The sequence below is a fragment of the Xiphias gladius genome, chromosome 18 (genome assembly GCF_016859285.1).
Source record: "Xiphias gladius isolate SHS-SW01 ecotype Sanya breed wild chromosome 18, ASM1685928v1, whole genome shotgun sequence".
Taxonomy (NCBI): domain Eukaryota; kingdom Metazoa; phylum Chordata; class Actinopteri; order Istiophoriformes; family Xiphiidae; genus Xiphias; species Xiphias gladius.
In genome coordinates this window covers 828,072-845,410 of record NC_053417.1, presented here as the reverse complement: position 1 = coordinate 845,410, position 17,339 = coordinate 828,072, and the positions used below count along the sequence as shown (strand labels likewise).

Sequence of the window (17,339 nt, the reverse complement as noted above, 5' to 3'; positions counted from 1 at the left end):
GTTTCTGTGTGACATCGCCATATTTAGTTTGTGCTAACACCTAACTCAAGTATAACCATCAAGGTGAAGTCCAGACCCTGGGCAACCCAAGACCTCAGAGTCTTAAGTCATTTCGTCTGATAGCTTTGAATCTCAACAGTCAGGTTATCCTGTACTCCCACTTGGAGGATCATTAGTCACGCCTCGTTAATTTTCTCCGAGCTCGTGACGGAATCAGGTCGTGTATAAACTCAGTACCTGCCCACCGCTGGAGCGCCAGAGGAGCGCGAGAAAGAGGAGCGCGGACAGAGTCGCGCGCCAGCTAGTCTGTACAGAGGAAGAACTGAGAAAAGTCAAAAGAAAATGAGCCCAAATGTCTCCGTTTGCTGTCTATCTCTGCTTTTACTGCTTAATTTCGTTGGAGCCAAGCCCGTTTCTGATCTCCAGGTAAGCTGATCTCTACTTTAAGTGCTATTAAAATGACTGGGCTCTATTCAGCCTTTCAGAGACACTGAAGTGACACAGAGATGCAGTAATTGATGATGAATTAGTGGCTTCGCTACGAATAAAGTCAAGAGTCTACGTTGTTTTTATATTGCTAGCTGCAGTGTTAGATGTGATACACTGCTCCATCACTTTGGCCTACGTTTGCTGTGTATGAAGAACAGCAGCTACTACAGCCTCATGACCCTGACATGAGCTGAACTGCTCTGGACATATAGTGCAGCGCAGTGTGGTGCAAATGTCAGTCTGCAGTTAAACGTTCCATGTTTTGTTGTGCCCCCCCCCCCCCCAGAGTTTGAAGCAGCTTCTAGAAGAGGAGCTCAACACCGCGCCACATTACTCCTCGGAGGAGATGGAGGTGGAGGGAAAAGATGGAAACACAGAAAAGTCGGAGTTTGGAGCTCCACAGGAGAGCCGGTGGGACTCCTCCGACCCGAACAACTCGCCACTGGCGGTTAAAGAAAACATCCTCGCGCGTCTCTTCAAAGACCTCATGAGGACCTCCAAGCGCTCGTGGAGCCGGTACAAGAAGGGCGGGCTGAGGAGCTGCTTCGGTGTCCGGTTAGAGAGAATCGGCTCCTTCAGCGGGCTGGGATGCTGAAGGTAGGGGTCAGGGAACCGGGGGGAGGATACGATTCCAATCCCATAGTTCTTTTCATTTTTGCCAATGGCAACAGAACAAAGAGCTGAATGGAGTTTCTCCGTCTTTCTTTTCATACCACGAAGCAGGGGTAGCCTACTATCGAGTCCTGAAGGTGCGGTGTGGTAGTATTAAGTGTTTGAGCATTTCTTTGTACACTCACAGGTTTCGATGAAATACAGGATAGGCATTGCAGAATCGTGAAATGCTTTGTGTCTGTAGAATTCGAGAAAGAAAATGCAGTTGGACTATGTTACAGAATAAATGCAGAAAAAACCCACTGCAGCCTCCCTTGACTTTAAAAGAATTCCTAACATGATCCCAGTTATTGTACATTCAGATATAGCCTAGTAGCCGATGATTTGTTAATATAATAAAATACACAATTAGAAAAAAAATACACATTTGAGTGTTTGATCTTACACATCAATTAATTGTGCAAATCATCTTTTACAAATTCACAGATTAAGCAAACGTTTGAAAAACATCTGTCCAAATCCTCCAGGAACAGTTTTCTGTGAAGTATTTCAGGAGCAATTCATTTCAGTTCAATTGCAATTCATTTTAATTGTAGCTGCTCCTTCACATTGACACCGAGAACCACATTCATGGTGTCACTAAGGATCTGCACTGGAGCAGGTTTAGTGGCTCATTGCTCAAGGGCACCTGTGAAGCAGCTGCACTTAGGACCAATTCAGATATCAAAATATAACAAACCGCTTTTTAATCTGGTGCAGTAATGTGTTTTTACTTCTGCCTACAGGCGTGGGTAAGTCTGCAGATCAGTGCGACCATAACCAACACCGGAGCTCACCTGACACGCACAAAGCTGTGGCTGACACTTGAAAGGGCGCTTCTTCACTCTCTGCTGTCAATGCTTCTCATTCAGAACTGTGATTTTTTTTTCATATGTGAGCTGTTAAATAATAAATTATTGTATATGTATTTATTCTTTATTGTTTTCTTTTTGGATGGAGTGGAGTTGCCTTGTGATAGATTGTGTTCCAATAAAATAATTATTTTGCATAATAGCTGAGTCTGTGATTGAATTGGTTCATGTTTTGGGCACAACTGAAAGCAGCTTTTCAGAGGGAACATCGTCACGCTAAATGCACGTTACATAAGCCGGTGTGTCAGATGGGAACCATTTCATTCCAGTATATGTTGATTGGTATTTCATCTTTATATCATCATCAGCTGTGGGCAGTCGTGTTGATTCTGAACCATTCCGGGTAGGAGAAAGACACCATGGTTTAAAAATGAACAGATTTCACGTCTTGATGGTGATTTGAATAACATAGTAAGATTTTCATATACATGTATCCATGAGCCGTGTAGAAAGCAGTAAGATGATTAACGGCACATGACTCCTCTCCACGCCACTGACCGTAGTGCTGGGGCTAGAAAGGCAACCTGCTGCGGCGGGGAGATGAGAGATGATGAAGTTTTCCAAGTTTCAGGCGGTTCATTGGCTTCACCTGCTGGAACACTTTGTGAAGGATCTGGTTCGACATCTACATGTTTAGACTAAACTGGTATGGATTTATGTTAGAGTGTATGAAAAAGCTCCATGTTCTGCACAGCTCGCACTGTGAGCCTAAAGCTCGTTATAGCCACGATCCATACCACAAAGCCACAGCACGTGTCACTCTTCCCAGCGGCTGGTTAGCCTGTTACAAACTACGAATAATGTTGAAAAGAAAATGATTTCACAATTTTAAAGCATATAATGAATCACTTTTCACAACATCCTCACTTTTGCTTTTAAACATTTTGGAAAGTAACTAAGTACATTGCCTTAACTCAAGGGCTTAGATTCAGTTTTATCTTTGTTGGGACATTTTTTGTCAGATTGACAAAATAAAATGCGCACTTGATCTCATTCACGTGTACATGTGTGCACACTCATACATAAAGAGCCGACTGCAGACAGTTTACTTGAATATGTGTTTGCTGATATAACTTGTCTGAAACTGGACTTAATTTTTTTCTCTGATTTTAAACAGATATTTTACTTTTTTAAAATTAATAGAAATCTTGACGTGATAGATTTTCCAGAAAATGTTACTAGACAATAAATGTACAAACCATGTAGGTGGTGTGCTACTGAGTTTGAAACAACTACCTGCTGTGAGCCATTTTCAAATTCTGTCCTTCTTTCAGTTCACACACCTCAAGAGTTTTTATGACAGAGCCACAGAGATGCTCAATCTCAAATTTAAATTAGACAAAAAAAACGTCTTCTTCTATTATTTTTAATTCAGCTCCTGAACCTATGGTTAGATCTTTCACTGGAACATCAGAGCTCACCTGAGAGTCTGCAGCTCACCTGTCTGTCTGTGTTGCTCAGGCTGCGGCTGACTGGATTTTCAGAATGAAATGATGCCTGACATTAACAAACAAATCAGTTGGACAAGCTGTGGCTAATTTACTTTAGAAATAATGTTCATGTCTTAATGACCCACATGCAGTAAGACCTGTAGGGAAACAGTAAATATTTCTCCCTCTAATTTCAAAGTCGATAAATGTATGATTTGATTACAGAGCATTCTTATCAGCTAAGCTCAACTCTTCAGTTCTTCTGTAAAAGGGACCTGATGTCTTAATTCGCTTTGGGAGGAATCTTCTCCTCACAAATTAGCTCACACTTACTCACTGAAATTTAAATATAATATCAACGGATGTTAATTTCCTCCAGTGAAGACGTTTTCAATTCTGTGGGATTTGAAACCTTTAATCTATAAATACTTACTTCTTCAGATTCACCACCGCTCATCACCAACCCCAATACTGCTACTGCAAGGGTGCAGCTGGTCAACAATTCGTAATGCAGTTTGAAGTTGGGGGTTAACAGATCACAGTTGAGTATCCCCCACATCCCAGTCTTTAAGTCTTTATCATAATAACCATCGTATTGCAGAAAACATACAAGCCGGACAGCTCTGTATAGATCCTACTGGTAACACAGAGGGGAGTTAAAATGGCAAGGTCATCTCAGATGGGTAAAAATGTTGGTAGGGACAATTCAGCAACAACTTGAGACTGTCCATACCCAAATCTACGCCGATTACTTACCTACTGTATTTAAATATAAAACTGAGCTACTTGCGTTTTATTTATGTATTTCAGTTTTATTCTACTTTACACTTTTATTCTAACAAATTCCAGGGAGAAATGTACTTTTTTACTTCATTACATTTATCTGACAACTGTAGTTACTGGTTTCTTAGACGTCACATACAAAAAACATGATAAGCTTGTAAAATACAATACATAGTTGAGGATTAAACCTGAGGTTCCCCACTGTTTTGGCTTGTGACCGCTTCAAAAAGAAAAGAAAACAGTACAGCATGTTATTCCCTGCCAGGATAACTTCCTGTGCCAGATGTCTATACGCTGTAAGCAGTTCCACCAAAGACGCATTTCTCCTCTTGAATAAAAGAGGTCAGATGATCCAATATATCAAAAATAAAAGCAAATATCAGAGAAACATCCAAAAGACAAAAAGAGATTTTTCTTGCAGCATTTTGTGGACCACTGGACCAATTAACTATATATAAAGTAGTTAAAACTAGCTCCAACTCAACCTTATACAAGTGTGTAATGCTGCTTACACATAATTGCATCAGTAATAATTAATGATATAAAAATATAATATCAGTACAGAAGTACTTTTACTTTTGATTCTTTAATTGCATTTAGCTGATAAAACTGTGCTTTGACTTAAGTAACGTTTTGAATGCAGGACTTGTAATATAGTATTATTACATTGTGATATTTTTACTTGGTAAAGTACTTCTTCCAGCACTGTCCTGGTGGCAGCTCAGACAGTCCACGGACTCATCCCTGTTTACATTAATGTCACAAATAAAGAGGCAGTAAGTAATTACACAAAATCAGGGGGGATAACATGTTTCACTTTGTCAGTTTTTAAGTTTTGATCTACCTGTATTAAATAAATCTGGATCCATCGACAAACATAATTCTTCGGGTTGGAAGTATTGCATCTCCTCCATCTAGCAGTCTTGCCTACTGTGGATTGCTTTCAAATAAGCTGAGGAATACTTTAAATAAAATGGCCCTAAATTTTAAATCTGAAAACATTTGTGATGAGATTAATGAACAGTATCATTGTTGAAAGTATAATTATCAGGAGTTTTCTATCTGCCTTCAGAAACACAGTCACTCACATTGATTTAATTATAGTGCATTCCCAACTTGAAGCAGTTAACTTAGCAATCACTTTATATTATGACCAAAATTGACTTACATATGGTAATGTTAGACAGCAGTGGGCTGCATAGGGATAATTGAAGTTTTAAAGGGTCACTCCACTTATATTTAACATGAAGATCTCTGTTTAGAACTATGTTCAGATAGTACTAACTATCTAAATAAAGTTAGTACTACTCAGCCTGTGAAAAATGTTGTATAATGTCTTCTGTGCTCTGCACAAGCCGTCGTGTTTAGCATGTTAGCATGCTCACCAGTGTTCAAATTATGGGGGAGCTAAGGGGAGGCTTACAGCTCCCCCAACATAGACCTGAGCTCACCCAGAAGATCAAAAAGCTGATAAATAACTATTAGCATTCATAATGCTACAATAAATGATAAAAGAAATTATTAAAGTCTAATTAAAATCTAATGTCTGTCATCTGTAATTTTAAATGTGTGTGTGCAGCTCTGCCGTGGTCAGTGCACTTGACTTTATCTGCTGTCAGTAATGCCCAGTGCATATTTGTGTTTATTTTATTTATCATGGCTCATAGGCTTCTTTATGTGTTGTTTTGTGAACCTATGCGTAATTATTGCGCTTGAATTTGGTGTCAGATCAGCGATTCTCAGTAACCAGCTACTGGAGCACCTCCTGACACTGCATTCAGTTCAGCAGCCTCTCCCCGTCTGATCAAAACCCTCCCATAGCAAGTTCCCCACTTAATACAAATGAATTATAAAACAACTTAGTTATGAAATTAGAAACAGGCCTAAATTTCTCAGTAAATAGTGAGCTTTTTATATTTTCTTGTAGCATTTGGTTTTAACCTAACCTAACAAAGTCTCTCTAAAGTCTCTCTCTCTTTCTTTCCCCTCTTGAAGCGTCCATGGTACACGGTATAAACAGAAAGAACAACTGAAGCTGATGGGAATGTCATCAGTTCTGCAGGTGTTTGGTCATAAACCAAAGTGTTGGTGACACTGAAATTCTGAATGTGTGTGCCAAATTTCAGGCAATCCATCCCTGGTATCCATTTTAAGATTTTTCACTCAAAACCACAAATGTCAACTCAATGATAGCGCTAGAAGTAAAATCAGGGGATCACAAATGTGATTTTAATTCATCCAGAGGGGAACATGATTGTCTGTACAAAATTTCATGACAATGCATCCAGTCGGTAAACCATTTTAGTCTCACTAAAGTGGTGGACCGAATGACTGACGGACATTGCCATCCCTAGTGCCGTAAGTGTGGCTAAAAATGATACCCACAAAACATAGAAAAACATGAGATCACCCAATTTTAGCAGACTGTAGAGTTTTAGAGAGACTTGACAGGAAAATGAAAGGCAAGGCGACATGGCTTAGACCTTTCTTTAGTTAGCCCCATATATACAAGAAGAGCAGCTCAATGTGCTTTATCATTAAAAAAACAAAACAAAACAAAACAAAACAAAAAACAGGCAAATGGATCCCATTAAACAGTGTAAAACCCATTATTTTGGAGCAGTCTATCAATTGTAAATGTGGGGTTTTAGCTGTATATCTCTGTATATGCCAGTTTTCCAACATACAACAGTACTATTTGAATGATATCTTACAAAATGAACTGTTTCTTTAAAAGTCATTCAAAATTCTGATCTGGGACAGGATTTAAGTGTAGAACAGGTGGAAATGTTGACCTGCTAGTGGAGCAAGGTGAAAAATCAGGGAATGACCAAAACTAGGATTCATCCTCTTGGAGTTAGCGTCAACATTTACAGCAGGTATTGGTTCAGATAAAATCCACTGAACTGACAATGACATTCCTAGGGTCATGCTAATGAATACCTGTGCAATAGGACTAAATACAACCTATTTTAAACCTTTTTAAACCTGCATTAATTAATTTTTGGCCACTTGGTGGCAGCAGATAAGCTTTACCAAACACATGATATATAATACCTGATAAAGTTGCTGCAGTGAATGTGTTAATAAACAGCAGCTTATTAACACATCAGAGACACAGAGCAACAGAGCAACATTCATTTGGAGCCATGGCTGTATCCATATAATGAATCTAAGCCCAGTATTCCCTCTCTTTTAGCCCTGTTTTTGGTCTGCACCAGCTCCTGAGGGAAATATCTGGCTCTTTAGCTGTTAAATGCTCCACTTTGTTCACCAGCTGTTCTCTGACTGTGTCTGTCTGCTGTTTGCTGGTGAGCAGGTAGTGGACAGTAGCTTTATCAGAACTTTGTCACTGAAAACAACTGGCTCCTGCTGCTGGAAACCAGGTTGATGACAGCACAAAGACTGAACCAGAACAGCAAAGCTGTAAAACCAAACTGAGCTGAAAGAGGCTAAAAAAACTGCATAGTTGGTGATAATTCTCTATGGATATGTCACTACATGTGACACATTTTGGATTATAGTCATTTGAGACATTGCTAATATAAAAACATAATAATATATATTGCTTAATTATAATTGATATATAAGTCAGACTGTAATATTAATGTAGTGTTTTCTCTTGATTTCTGCTATAGAGAGGTCAGAGGTTACAGCCTGACATAGAGCAGCTCCCTGATAGCTGGTAGGACACTTGTGTCTTTTTCAAGGACCCTTTAGCAGAGTGGCAGTCTGTATTAGGTTCGTCCCATTGAATGCTGATCTCTCAAACCAGCAGGCTACCCTACCACAATCACGTACACCCCACTGTCACACTGTCTATTAGTTTACTACTTCCCGTAGCTCAGTGACAACACTGTCCCGTGTGTGTGTGTGTCTGTGTGTTTGTGTGTGTGTGTGTGTGTGTGTGTGTGTGTCTGTTGGGGGGGGGTTAGAGTATGTTTCTGAAACAAAGTAGCATATGGAAGCAGCTATGTCATACGAATGCCCCATATCTAAGAGACAACGCTTTAAAAGGAGCAGTTTCCGACAGCTCCTGTTATCAGAATGAGGCGTCAGGAATGCCAGTCCAATTCCTGGCATACCTACGTGTGTCAGGCTTAAGTATAAAAGAGCATAGGGTGCTGCTGTGGACTCCAGCATCCAAACAGCTACCAGGCAAAAAAGCCAAAGAGCATCCATCTATCCACTGATACGAGTAACAAGAACTCACAGAGAAACATGCATCTGTCTCCCATTCCCCTCTGCGGTCTCCTCCTCATCTTTAACCTGCAGCTGTTCAGCACATATCCCATCAGCACCGGCTTGACTAATACCGACATGGACATCTTAAAGGTGAGTCTCCAAATGAGTGATTCTGAAACTTGGGTGTGGAAAGTTAGAGTTCTAGGGCTCCACCTTGGGACCTAGTGGAAATTTTAGGAAATCTGAAGCAGAAAGAAAGGACAGTTTCATGTTATTTACAGTATCTAACTTTAGTTATCCCAGATAGAGGGTAGAGATCAAAAGATTGTATTATATGAAGATCCCTATTGTCATTCCACATTTCACACAACAGCAACTTCCTATATGGACATTGTTGACTGTATGTGATTTAATATGACTCTTCTGCACTGTTATGTGCTTGCTGAAGTTAGATTGATGCTCTAAGCAAATATCTGTAATAAGTACATGTTAAATAATTAATGCTGCAGCTGAATAGTCAACAAAATTTATTTGAAGGACATTTTATCTGACACTGTTTTATTTGGGGCTTACACTGTAATAAAGAATTATGAATCCTCCTATTGTTCTTAAGAGACTAACCAAATTTTTGTCGATGGGAATGTTGCAGGTGCTGCTTCACAGACTAGAGGAGTCAGTTTCAGAGCAGACTGAAGTGGACCAGAGAGTCCCCGCAGAGCAGGATGATCTGGACAGCCTGAACATAGAGGAGGCAGCAGATGGACAACAGCCTCAAACTGGAATGGACGAAGCAGCGATCAGGGAATTTCTCTCAGCCAAGAACCTGAAGAACGTCCGCAATGACTCGTCCAGGAGATCCTCTGGCTGCTTTGGTCGACGGATGGACAGAATAGGCTCCATGAGCTCTCTGGGGTGCAACACTGTTGGCAGATACAGTAAGTTACAGTACATCCACTTCAATAAGCCACAGCATCCTGGCTGCTCCAGGTTGAAGCGGTGTAACCTTTGTTACACCACTGAGATCATTAAAATTTATTGTTACGGTCAGCAAGTGAAAACATTTAATCTGCCACCAGTATAGTGAGAAAAAAAAGGTTAGTAATATAGAACACCCACAGAAACCACAAAAATAGCTCCATGTTTATTTTTCCCTTTGTGCTGTCTTCAAATGTTCTCATTTTGACAGTATTATATAGTTAAGTATAGTGTACACACACATTTGTACAATTAATTAAATGAATGAGAAAATACGAATATTTATAACAGATCTGTTGTTATATTGTTCTCTTGCAGATCCAAAGTAAAGATGAAGTCTTACCATCTAAATTCTGGAACTCCAACATCTTTTTATTTGATTGCTATTTATTTACTAATATTTATTGAGTATTGTGTAAGGTTGTTCTGTATTGTTGAATGTTTTAATAAATGTTTACAATGGCACACCATTGAACCAATGCTTAAACATCCCCATGTACAGTAAAATAGTCAGTAACCCCTCCACCCCATTCTCTCTCTCTCGCTCTCTCTCACACACACACACACACACACACACACAAGATTATATAATGTGAATGAATACAATTATTCTCATACAACTAGAATTACCCAGTGATAAAACAAATGGCCACCTCTTACACTCAACATAGTTGCACCTGACAGCGATAGAAGAAACTGACACAAACATTACATCATAAACAGTGCTTGGCAGTAATGCAATAACGTTTTTGCTATAATGTGATTACTTTTTTCAGTAAGTATAGAGAAGTAAAAAGAATTGAATTTGTAATTCAGTAATTACATTACAGCTGCTAATCCCAGTAATGTTTTGTTACTTAGACAATGGGCTGTATGACCAGGAGTTAAATGCAGGGTTGACATCAGTGTCTCTGCTTTCAGTGGAAATGCTAACTGGCACAGGAGCTTGAGGTTGGGGAAGGTAGTTAGCCTCTACCAAACAATGTGACTCCCTCTGGTAATTCCAATAAGTTGTCTTATTCATATGCTGCGTGTTGTCAGCTTGGTAACATTAGCCATAGGTACGTGTACATTGAAGATACACCTAATTTTTCTATCTTTAACAGGTAGAAACCTTGAACAGAACCTGGCTCATGGTGAGCGGCCGTTTGCCTTGACCAGTTGCGTGGGGGGGGGGTACAACATAAAGCTGTATAATAATAATGAGACTAATAATAAAACTAATAATAACAATAATAGGGCTAATAATAAGACTAACAACAACAACAACAACAATAATAATAAGACTAAATATAATAATAATAATTAATAATTAATATTATTAATTAATTGAAGCTGAGTAACTTGCCCAACAATGATCATAAATAATAAACATCAGAAATGGTGCAATTAGTGAATAATTATGGCTATTTTCAAATCTTATTTTCACAGTTTTTTCCATCATAATGACTGATTGTCTACAAGGTTTTACCCATTGCATGTTCATGTTGGGTATTTTGCCAATACATAACCACAGGCCAACGACATCTACAACTCATACTGTTAGTGCTCCCATGAGAATAGAATGCAGGAGCTGGCTGGGACATGGCAGATACCACGAAAACACACTACTTGGAAAACAGTTACGTAAGGGACATTATCCAACAAGTTGTATGTTCCATAATTGTAAACCACCTGATGCAAAGTGCCTCCATGGAATTGTTCTGTCTTTTACATACACAGGCCACCTTCTGTTACAGACACACATACATGTTGCATTTTCGCTGTCTCTCTGTCACCCTCTCACTCTTACCTGTGACTTCTCCCCATCTCTTTACTTTCTGTTCACTTTTGGTGACATTTCCTCTTTGGTCTTCTCACCACTCCTGGCAGCTGCCCCTCAGATTCAGGCTACCAGTTTCACCAGGGCTAATGTTATTTTGGTCCTCTATTGAGGTCCTCTTTTCTCTTCCGCCATTATTGTATGTATAAAATTACCAAATATGATACACATTTAAATTTACAATTGCATGTTTCTCATTGAGAAGCTGTTATTCTGTTTTTTCGCTTGTTGTTGGTTACACAATTAAACCAAACTCTAAGCTCCTGCCTTATCTAGTTTAATACTGCCGCATTGATTTAGAGCAGCAGACAAACTATTAATCTGTCTGGTTACTGAAAGTTAATCCACACCTTCCAACCAATCAGAATCCAGACTTTTCATCGGCTGTAGTATAAATAACACTATATGTGTTATATGTGTAAATTAACGACTGATATATTTCGTTGGACTGCAACAGCGGGCCTAGCCCTATAAACGTGAACTTCCATGACTGACTGACTGACTACGCACTGAAATTACACCATTGGTCATTGCTCTTTCAAAATGAATAGGCAATGAACAGTTTACAGTCAGTGTTGCCAATTTAGCACCGTTGTCGCTAGATTTACTGAATTTTACCACCCTTTTAGCGACTTTTCTTCACAAAAGCATCAAGTGATAAATCTAGTGACTTGTTGCACAAACCTTAGATACTTTCTGTAAGAGTCATCAGTTTTGCCCTGGGAGTGTGAGATTGGGCTTTCCCCTTCACAGGGACACCTCTCTATGCATCTCATTCAATTGACCGCATGGCAGCTTACAAAGACATGAATGAGTTTCTTACTTTTTCTATAAGTGATCATTTTGTAAGTAAATATAGCCAAAATCACAGCACAGCCCTTGTTTTTAGCTTCTGTGTCTGGTGATTTTGTCAGACGATGTTGTGGTTAGGATTTTAGCAGTGCAGAGCAGCATCTTGGAAATGGCTTGGAATTGACTACTGGTTAACATGTAGGTTAATGGGCCACGTTTCAGTCAATATTTCATACTTGTTCCGTTGTCTGACATCAACAGAAAAACATGTAAATGAGAACAGATTTATTGGGAATTCATCTGTGTAACATTACTGTATATGTGAGCACAGAGACTAGGAGAGAAGCAAACTGATAAAGGGTGGTCCAACCACATACTAGATTTTGACGTAGTCTGGTCAGTTTTACATGTAGCATTTAGGCAACTGGCTATGGCATAAATGTAATAATAACACTGTAGAATTTTGTAGATAATGGATGACATAGAGGTTAAGAACACCTGACACAAAGCTTGTTTGATGTTATTTCTTAATTTATGAAGTAGCTCTTTGCCATTCCAAATCACCCTCTGCCCAAGGCAACTCTTTGCAGGATATTGTATCTATAGGGTAAATTTGACTATGCTGGAATTACTGATGAACAGTCAGACAATGAATACATCTTCATTGCATTTAAGTGGCATTGTACTGGTAACAGGGATTTTAAGTTGTTAGTGAAAAGTAAGCTAGACAGGCAGTAGACAAAATCACACAAATCTCCGGCTGTTTAAACATTGTGAACTTATGACAGAATCTACAATGATTAATCAAGGCCCACAGTGTGACTATGAGATTTCAAGTTACACTATAGGCAGGGGCAGGGAATTAAAATCAGTCAATGAATTAATAATTAAAAACAATGCTTCTCATTCCTGTATTCTCCAAACGGAGCCTACTTGAAAAATATTTTTGTCCAGTAAATTTCTGGTGTCAGTCAGCCTGGTGAAGACAGTTTGGCAGACTGCTTTCCTCTCAGCTCCTCTGGAGCAGGACGGCTGGTTCTGTTGACTGTGACAGCTGAACATGTAGGTCAGAGTTTTAGTAGACTGAATCGACTCTAGTCTCGAGAAGACTGGAGTCCAGTCTATTCAGTGGCCCTTACCCACTGCTTGTGTCTCACTTGTGATGTGGATTCCCAATAAGACACGCTCAGACAGCCATACCCCTCTGAAAGTGAAGCTAACTGATGCCTACAGAAGCAGGGGAGGCTGTGAAAAGGTATCAAAGCGATTTCACTTTTAAATTTCCACTGTCCAAGACAGACATTAAGAAATGGCAGTTTAGGGGAAATGTGGAAGTCAAGACAAGATCTGGAAGACCAAGAAAACTTTCGGATAAAACTGCACATCTGCTTGACCAAAAGGCAAAGCAAAACCCCCATATGACTGCAAAGGAGCTGCAGGAAGGTTTATCTGACAGGAGTGGTGGTGCACCATTCCCGTGTGCAGCCTTGAAGCACAAAGGGGTTTACATGGAGGAGTCATCAGAAGGAAACCTTACCTGTGACCTCATTACAAACATCAACATCTGAAGTCTGCAAAGTAACATCTTGATAAGCCAGAGTAGTTATGGAAATAAGTGCTCTGGAAAGATAAAGTTCAAATTGAGCTCTCCGGCCACAATGACCAAAGGTGTGTTTGGAGAAAAAAAAGGAGCACTATTTGATGAAAAGAACATCAACTGTGCCAACTGTTTTGCATGGGCGTGGAAATATTCTGCTTTGCAGTTGTGTGGCAGCCAGTTGCACAGGAAATAGTGCACTGATAAAAGGGAAGAATGGATTCCATTAAACATCAGCAAATTCTGGATGGTTATGTCATGTAGATAGTGAAGAAAAGGAAACTGAAAAAAAGACTGGCTTCTAAAACTGGTCAATAATCCAAAGTGGACCTTAAAATCCACCATAAACTACTTCAACAAACACAGGCTGGACCTCCTGGAACAGTCCTCACAGTCCCTTGACCTAAACATCACTGAAAAGGAGGGAGGAAAGAGAACATATCACAATATAAGGTAAGGTAAGCAGTAAGGTAAGCAGTGGGATCATGGGGGCAGTAGGTGGTCCGCAGTCACAGATCCAGATTCTGCAGCACCAGGGACAGAAATACCTGCAGAAAGTGACAGGAGGAGAGAGGAGAGAGACTAGAAAGCACAAACCTGCGGGAGAGAGAATAAGTCAAGTTAGTAACAAGCATTAATAGGATATGAATAAGTATGGATGGAATAGGAGAGGAAGAGAGACGACCTTGGTGCATCATGGGAAATCCCCGGCAGTCTATGTCTATAGCAGCATAACTAGGGGGTTGTTCAGGCCAAGCCTTAGCAAGCCCTAACTACAAGCTTTATCAAAAAGGAAGGTTTTAAGCCTACTCTTAAATGCAGAGAGGGTGTCTGCCTCCCGGACCAAAACTGGAAGATGGTTCCACAGTAGAGGAGCCTGATAACTGAATCCTCTGCCTCCTAATCTACTTTTGGAGACTCTAGGAACTACAACTAAGCCTGTGTTCTGGGAGCGCAGTGTTCTACTGGGGTAATAGGGTACTATGAGCTCTTTCAGATATAATGGTGCCTGACCATTAAGGGCTTTGTAGGTGAGGAGGAGGATTCTAAGTTTTTATTCTGGATTTTACAGGGAGCCAATGCCGAGAGGCTAACACTGGAGAAATGTGATCTCTTTTCCTAGTTCCATTCAGTACTTGCGCTGCAGCATTATGGATCAGCTGGAGAGTATTTAAAGATTTGTTGGGACAGCTTGATAATAAGGAGTTGCAGTAATCCAGCCTAGAAGTAACATAAACATGGACTAGTTTTTCTGCATCTTTTTGAGAAAGGATGTGCCTGATTTTTGCAATATTGTGTAGGTGAAAAAAGGCAGCCCTTGAAGTTTGGTTTATGTGGACGTTAGTGGACATATCCTGATCAAAGAGAACCCTGAGATTCCTAACGGTGGTGCTGGAGGCCAGGGCAATGGCACTAACTATATCATTAGATAATGATGTGTTTCTGAGGTGTTGGGGGCCAAGTACAATAACTTCAGTTTTGTCTGAGTTTAACAGCAGAAAGTTGCTGGTCATCCAGGTCTTCATGTCCTTAAGGCAAGCTTGAAGTTTAGCTAACTGATTGGTTTCATTGGGCTCCAGTGAACCTCGTCTTCTAAAAACAATGTTTCTACATGACTAAACTACACCAGCAAGTACATTTTGTAGGAAACGCAATTGTGATCGAATAATGATTATGACTATTAACATAATGGGGAAATGTTATTTCGCAAGTCGCAAATATGCTGATACTGATATCAGTAAAATTTTCACAAACAACGTATTTGTTTTCCATCAAAATATCTGATCTTGAAGCACAATATCCACTTGTATTGACTACAGCATTATTAAACCGTTTTATGGTTCTATTTAGACTCTCATAGCACGTGGTCCAGGTTCGGGAAAGACCCTGGTCTGGTTTAATTCAAAAAAGGTTCGCAGCGACTCAGGTACAACCTGTTTCTTTACATTGAACCAAACCACCATCTTTTACGTGATGAAAGTGATTTTGTTGACTGGACTGTGAACCCTGGTATCTGGTGTGATAGCCAAGTACTTTATACAGCTACTATCCATCCCAATCACCTCCTGGCAAATTCGCTGACGTCAATAAATGTAACGCTTCATTCATTCAAAAAATATGTTGCCTCTAAACATAGTCCAGCCAGACATTATGTTTCCAGAAAATGTATTTTCTGTTGCTGTTTCGTTGTATAGAAATATATTTTCAAGGAGACAGGGTTGAATAGTGATGAAACAATATCCACTCAAAGTCCACATACTCACTTCTTCCAGGGCTTTCAACTTTATTACACCATCTTCATTGGCAGATGGAGTTTGCTCAGTTGTCATGGCAATTTTATTAATTTCGTCTGCAGTAAAAGTAGTGTGATTCAATTTTTCCATGACTCTGAGCATGCCCAGGACTTTGGTCCATGCTGGCATAAAAGCTGATTTTGACAGTTCAAGCTTTACCTTGAAAATCAATTTCAACTAAAGGTCCTCTTACTCACATGATATTATGAGAGCTGTAAAATTAATAGTTCAACATTTTGTGAAATACATTTAATAGTTCCCTTTCCGAGAGTGAGATGAGTAGATTGTTATCAGCATCCTGTCTATTTGTTAAGTATGAAGCTACAGCCAGGAGGTGATTAGCTTGGCTACGAATCTGCTCCCAGCTGCTGTTCACAAAGAACAAGTTCAATCACGTAACTCCCTGTAAAACCACAAATTCTCCTTTTGTTTGTAAATTTCTCTTTGTATAAGCATTAAACGTATGAGATACCACGTTAATTAGTACGCTTTAGAGGTGTTGGTAGGTGTACTTTTGAACTTTTGAAGGAACCAAGTTTGCATTTTTGAGTCTTGATGCTAAGTTAAGCTAATTTCTTGGTGGCTTATACTTAAAACAGACACAAGAGTGGTATCAATCTTCTCATCTCACTCTTGGCAAGAAGACAAATGACTGTATTTTCCAAAATGTCAAAGCATTGCCTTAAAATTGTTATTGTCTATTATAATTCCATCTTTACTGGGTTGAGTGAAAACAGCCCAACATTTTTGCTGTACTGCAATCATTCAAGCTTTAACATTGAAGCTTTAACTAAAAGCTAAACATAAATATAACTGACATTCAATTTTACAAATAGCTAAAACCTCCTTAACCCCACCTTACAAACTGAAACATAACTCAAAACCAAGCAGAAGTTCAAAGAAATTTAATCAGCAATAAATCTTACATTTGACATTGTTTCCCTCCTCTCTTAATCTAAACCATGTAGTCACTTTATAATCCAAGAGCAGCAGTTATAACCTACTATGGTATTTTTCAGGCTCAGGAGTGCAGACAGTGGTAAGTATTTGCATGGTGAATGCTGCATTCCTGTTAATACACACCACGTCTGAGCTCAGAGCTACAAGATGGCTCCTGAGGTCATGCCACTGCTGGCTGCTAAGCATGATTATACACTAAGCATGATTATACACAGACACACACACACACACACACACACACACACACACACACACACACACACACACACACACACACACACACACACACACACACACACACACACACACACACACACACACGCATCACCTACCACCAAGCACCACTTAAAGGAACATCTGACCAGCTGCCTTATCATACAGAGGTGTCAGAATGCACTTGAGGCAGTCTACAAAATGATGAGCCACTGACACTGACTGTCTGCTGCATGGTGAGTGCATGTATGTGTGTGTGTCTGTATGTGTGTTGGC

The 17,339-nt window shown here is 39.7% G+C and overlaps 2 protein-coding genes across 3 annotated transcripts; both read left to right on the top strand.

Moving 5' to 3' along the window:
* Positions 1–321: 321 nt before the first annotated feature.
* Positions 322–1,972, top strand: nppal (natriuretic peptide A-like). Its single transcript, XM_040153614.1, has 3 exons — positions 322–426; positions 776–1,086; positions 1,887–1,972. The coding sequence occupies exons 1-2, from the start codon at positions 343–345 to the stop codon at positions 1,082–1,084; spliced, it is 393 nt and encodes a 130-aa protein (XP_040009548.1). The 5' UTR covers positions 322–342; the 3' UTR covers positions 1,085–1,086; positions 1,887–1,972.
* Positions 1,973–8,350: 6,378 nt separating this feature from the next.
* nppb (natriuretic peptide B) lies at positions 8,351–10,600 on the top strand. Of its 2 annotated transcripts, XM_040151602.1 has the most exons (5): positions 8,360–8,560; positions 9,060–9,345; positions 9,704–9,710; positions 10,307–10,382; positions 10,492–10,591. In XM_040151602.1, the coding sequence occupies exons 1-4, from the start codon at positions 8,447–8,449 to the stop codon at positions 10,371–10,373; spliced, it is 474 nt and encodes a 157-aa protein (XP_040007536.1). In that variant the 5' UTR covers positions 8,360–8,446; the 3' UTR covers positions 10,374–10,382; positions 10,492–10,591. The 2 variants fall into 2 exon arrangements, with proteins under 2 accessions (XP_040007537.1, XP_040007536.1); XM_040151603.1 differs by having other exon boundaries at positions 8,351–8,560; positions 10,307–10,600.
* Positions 10,601–17,339: the final 6,739 nt, after the last annotated feature.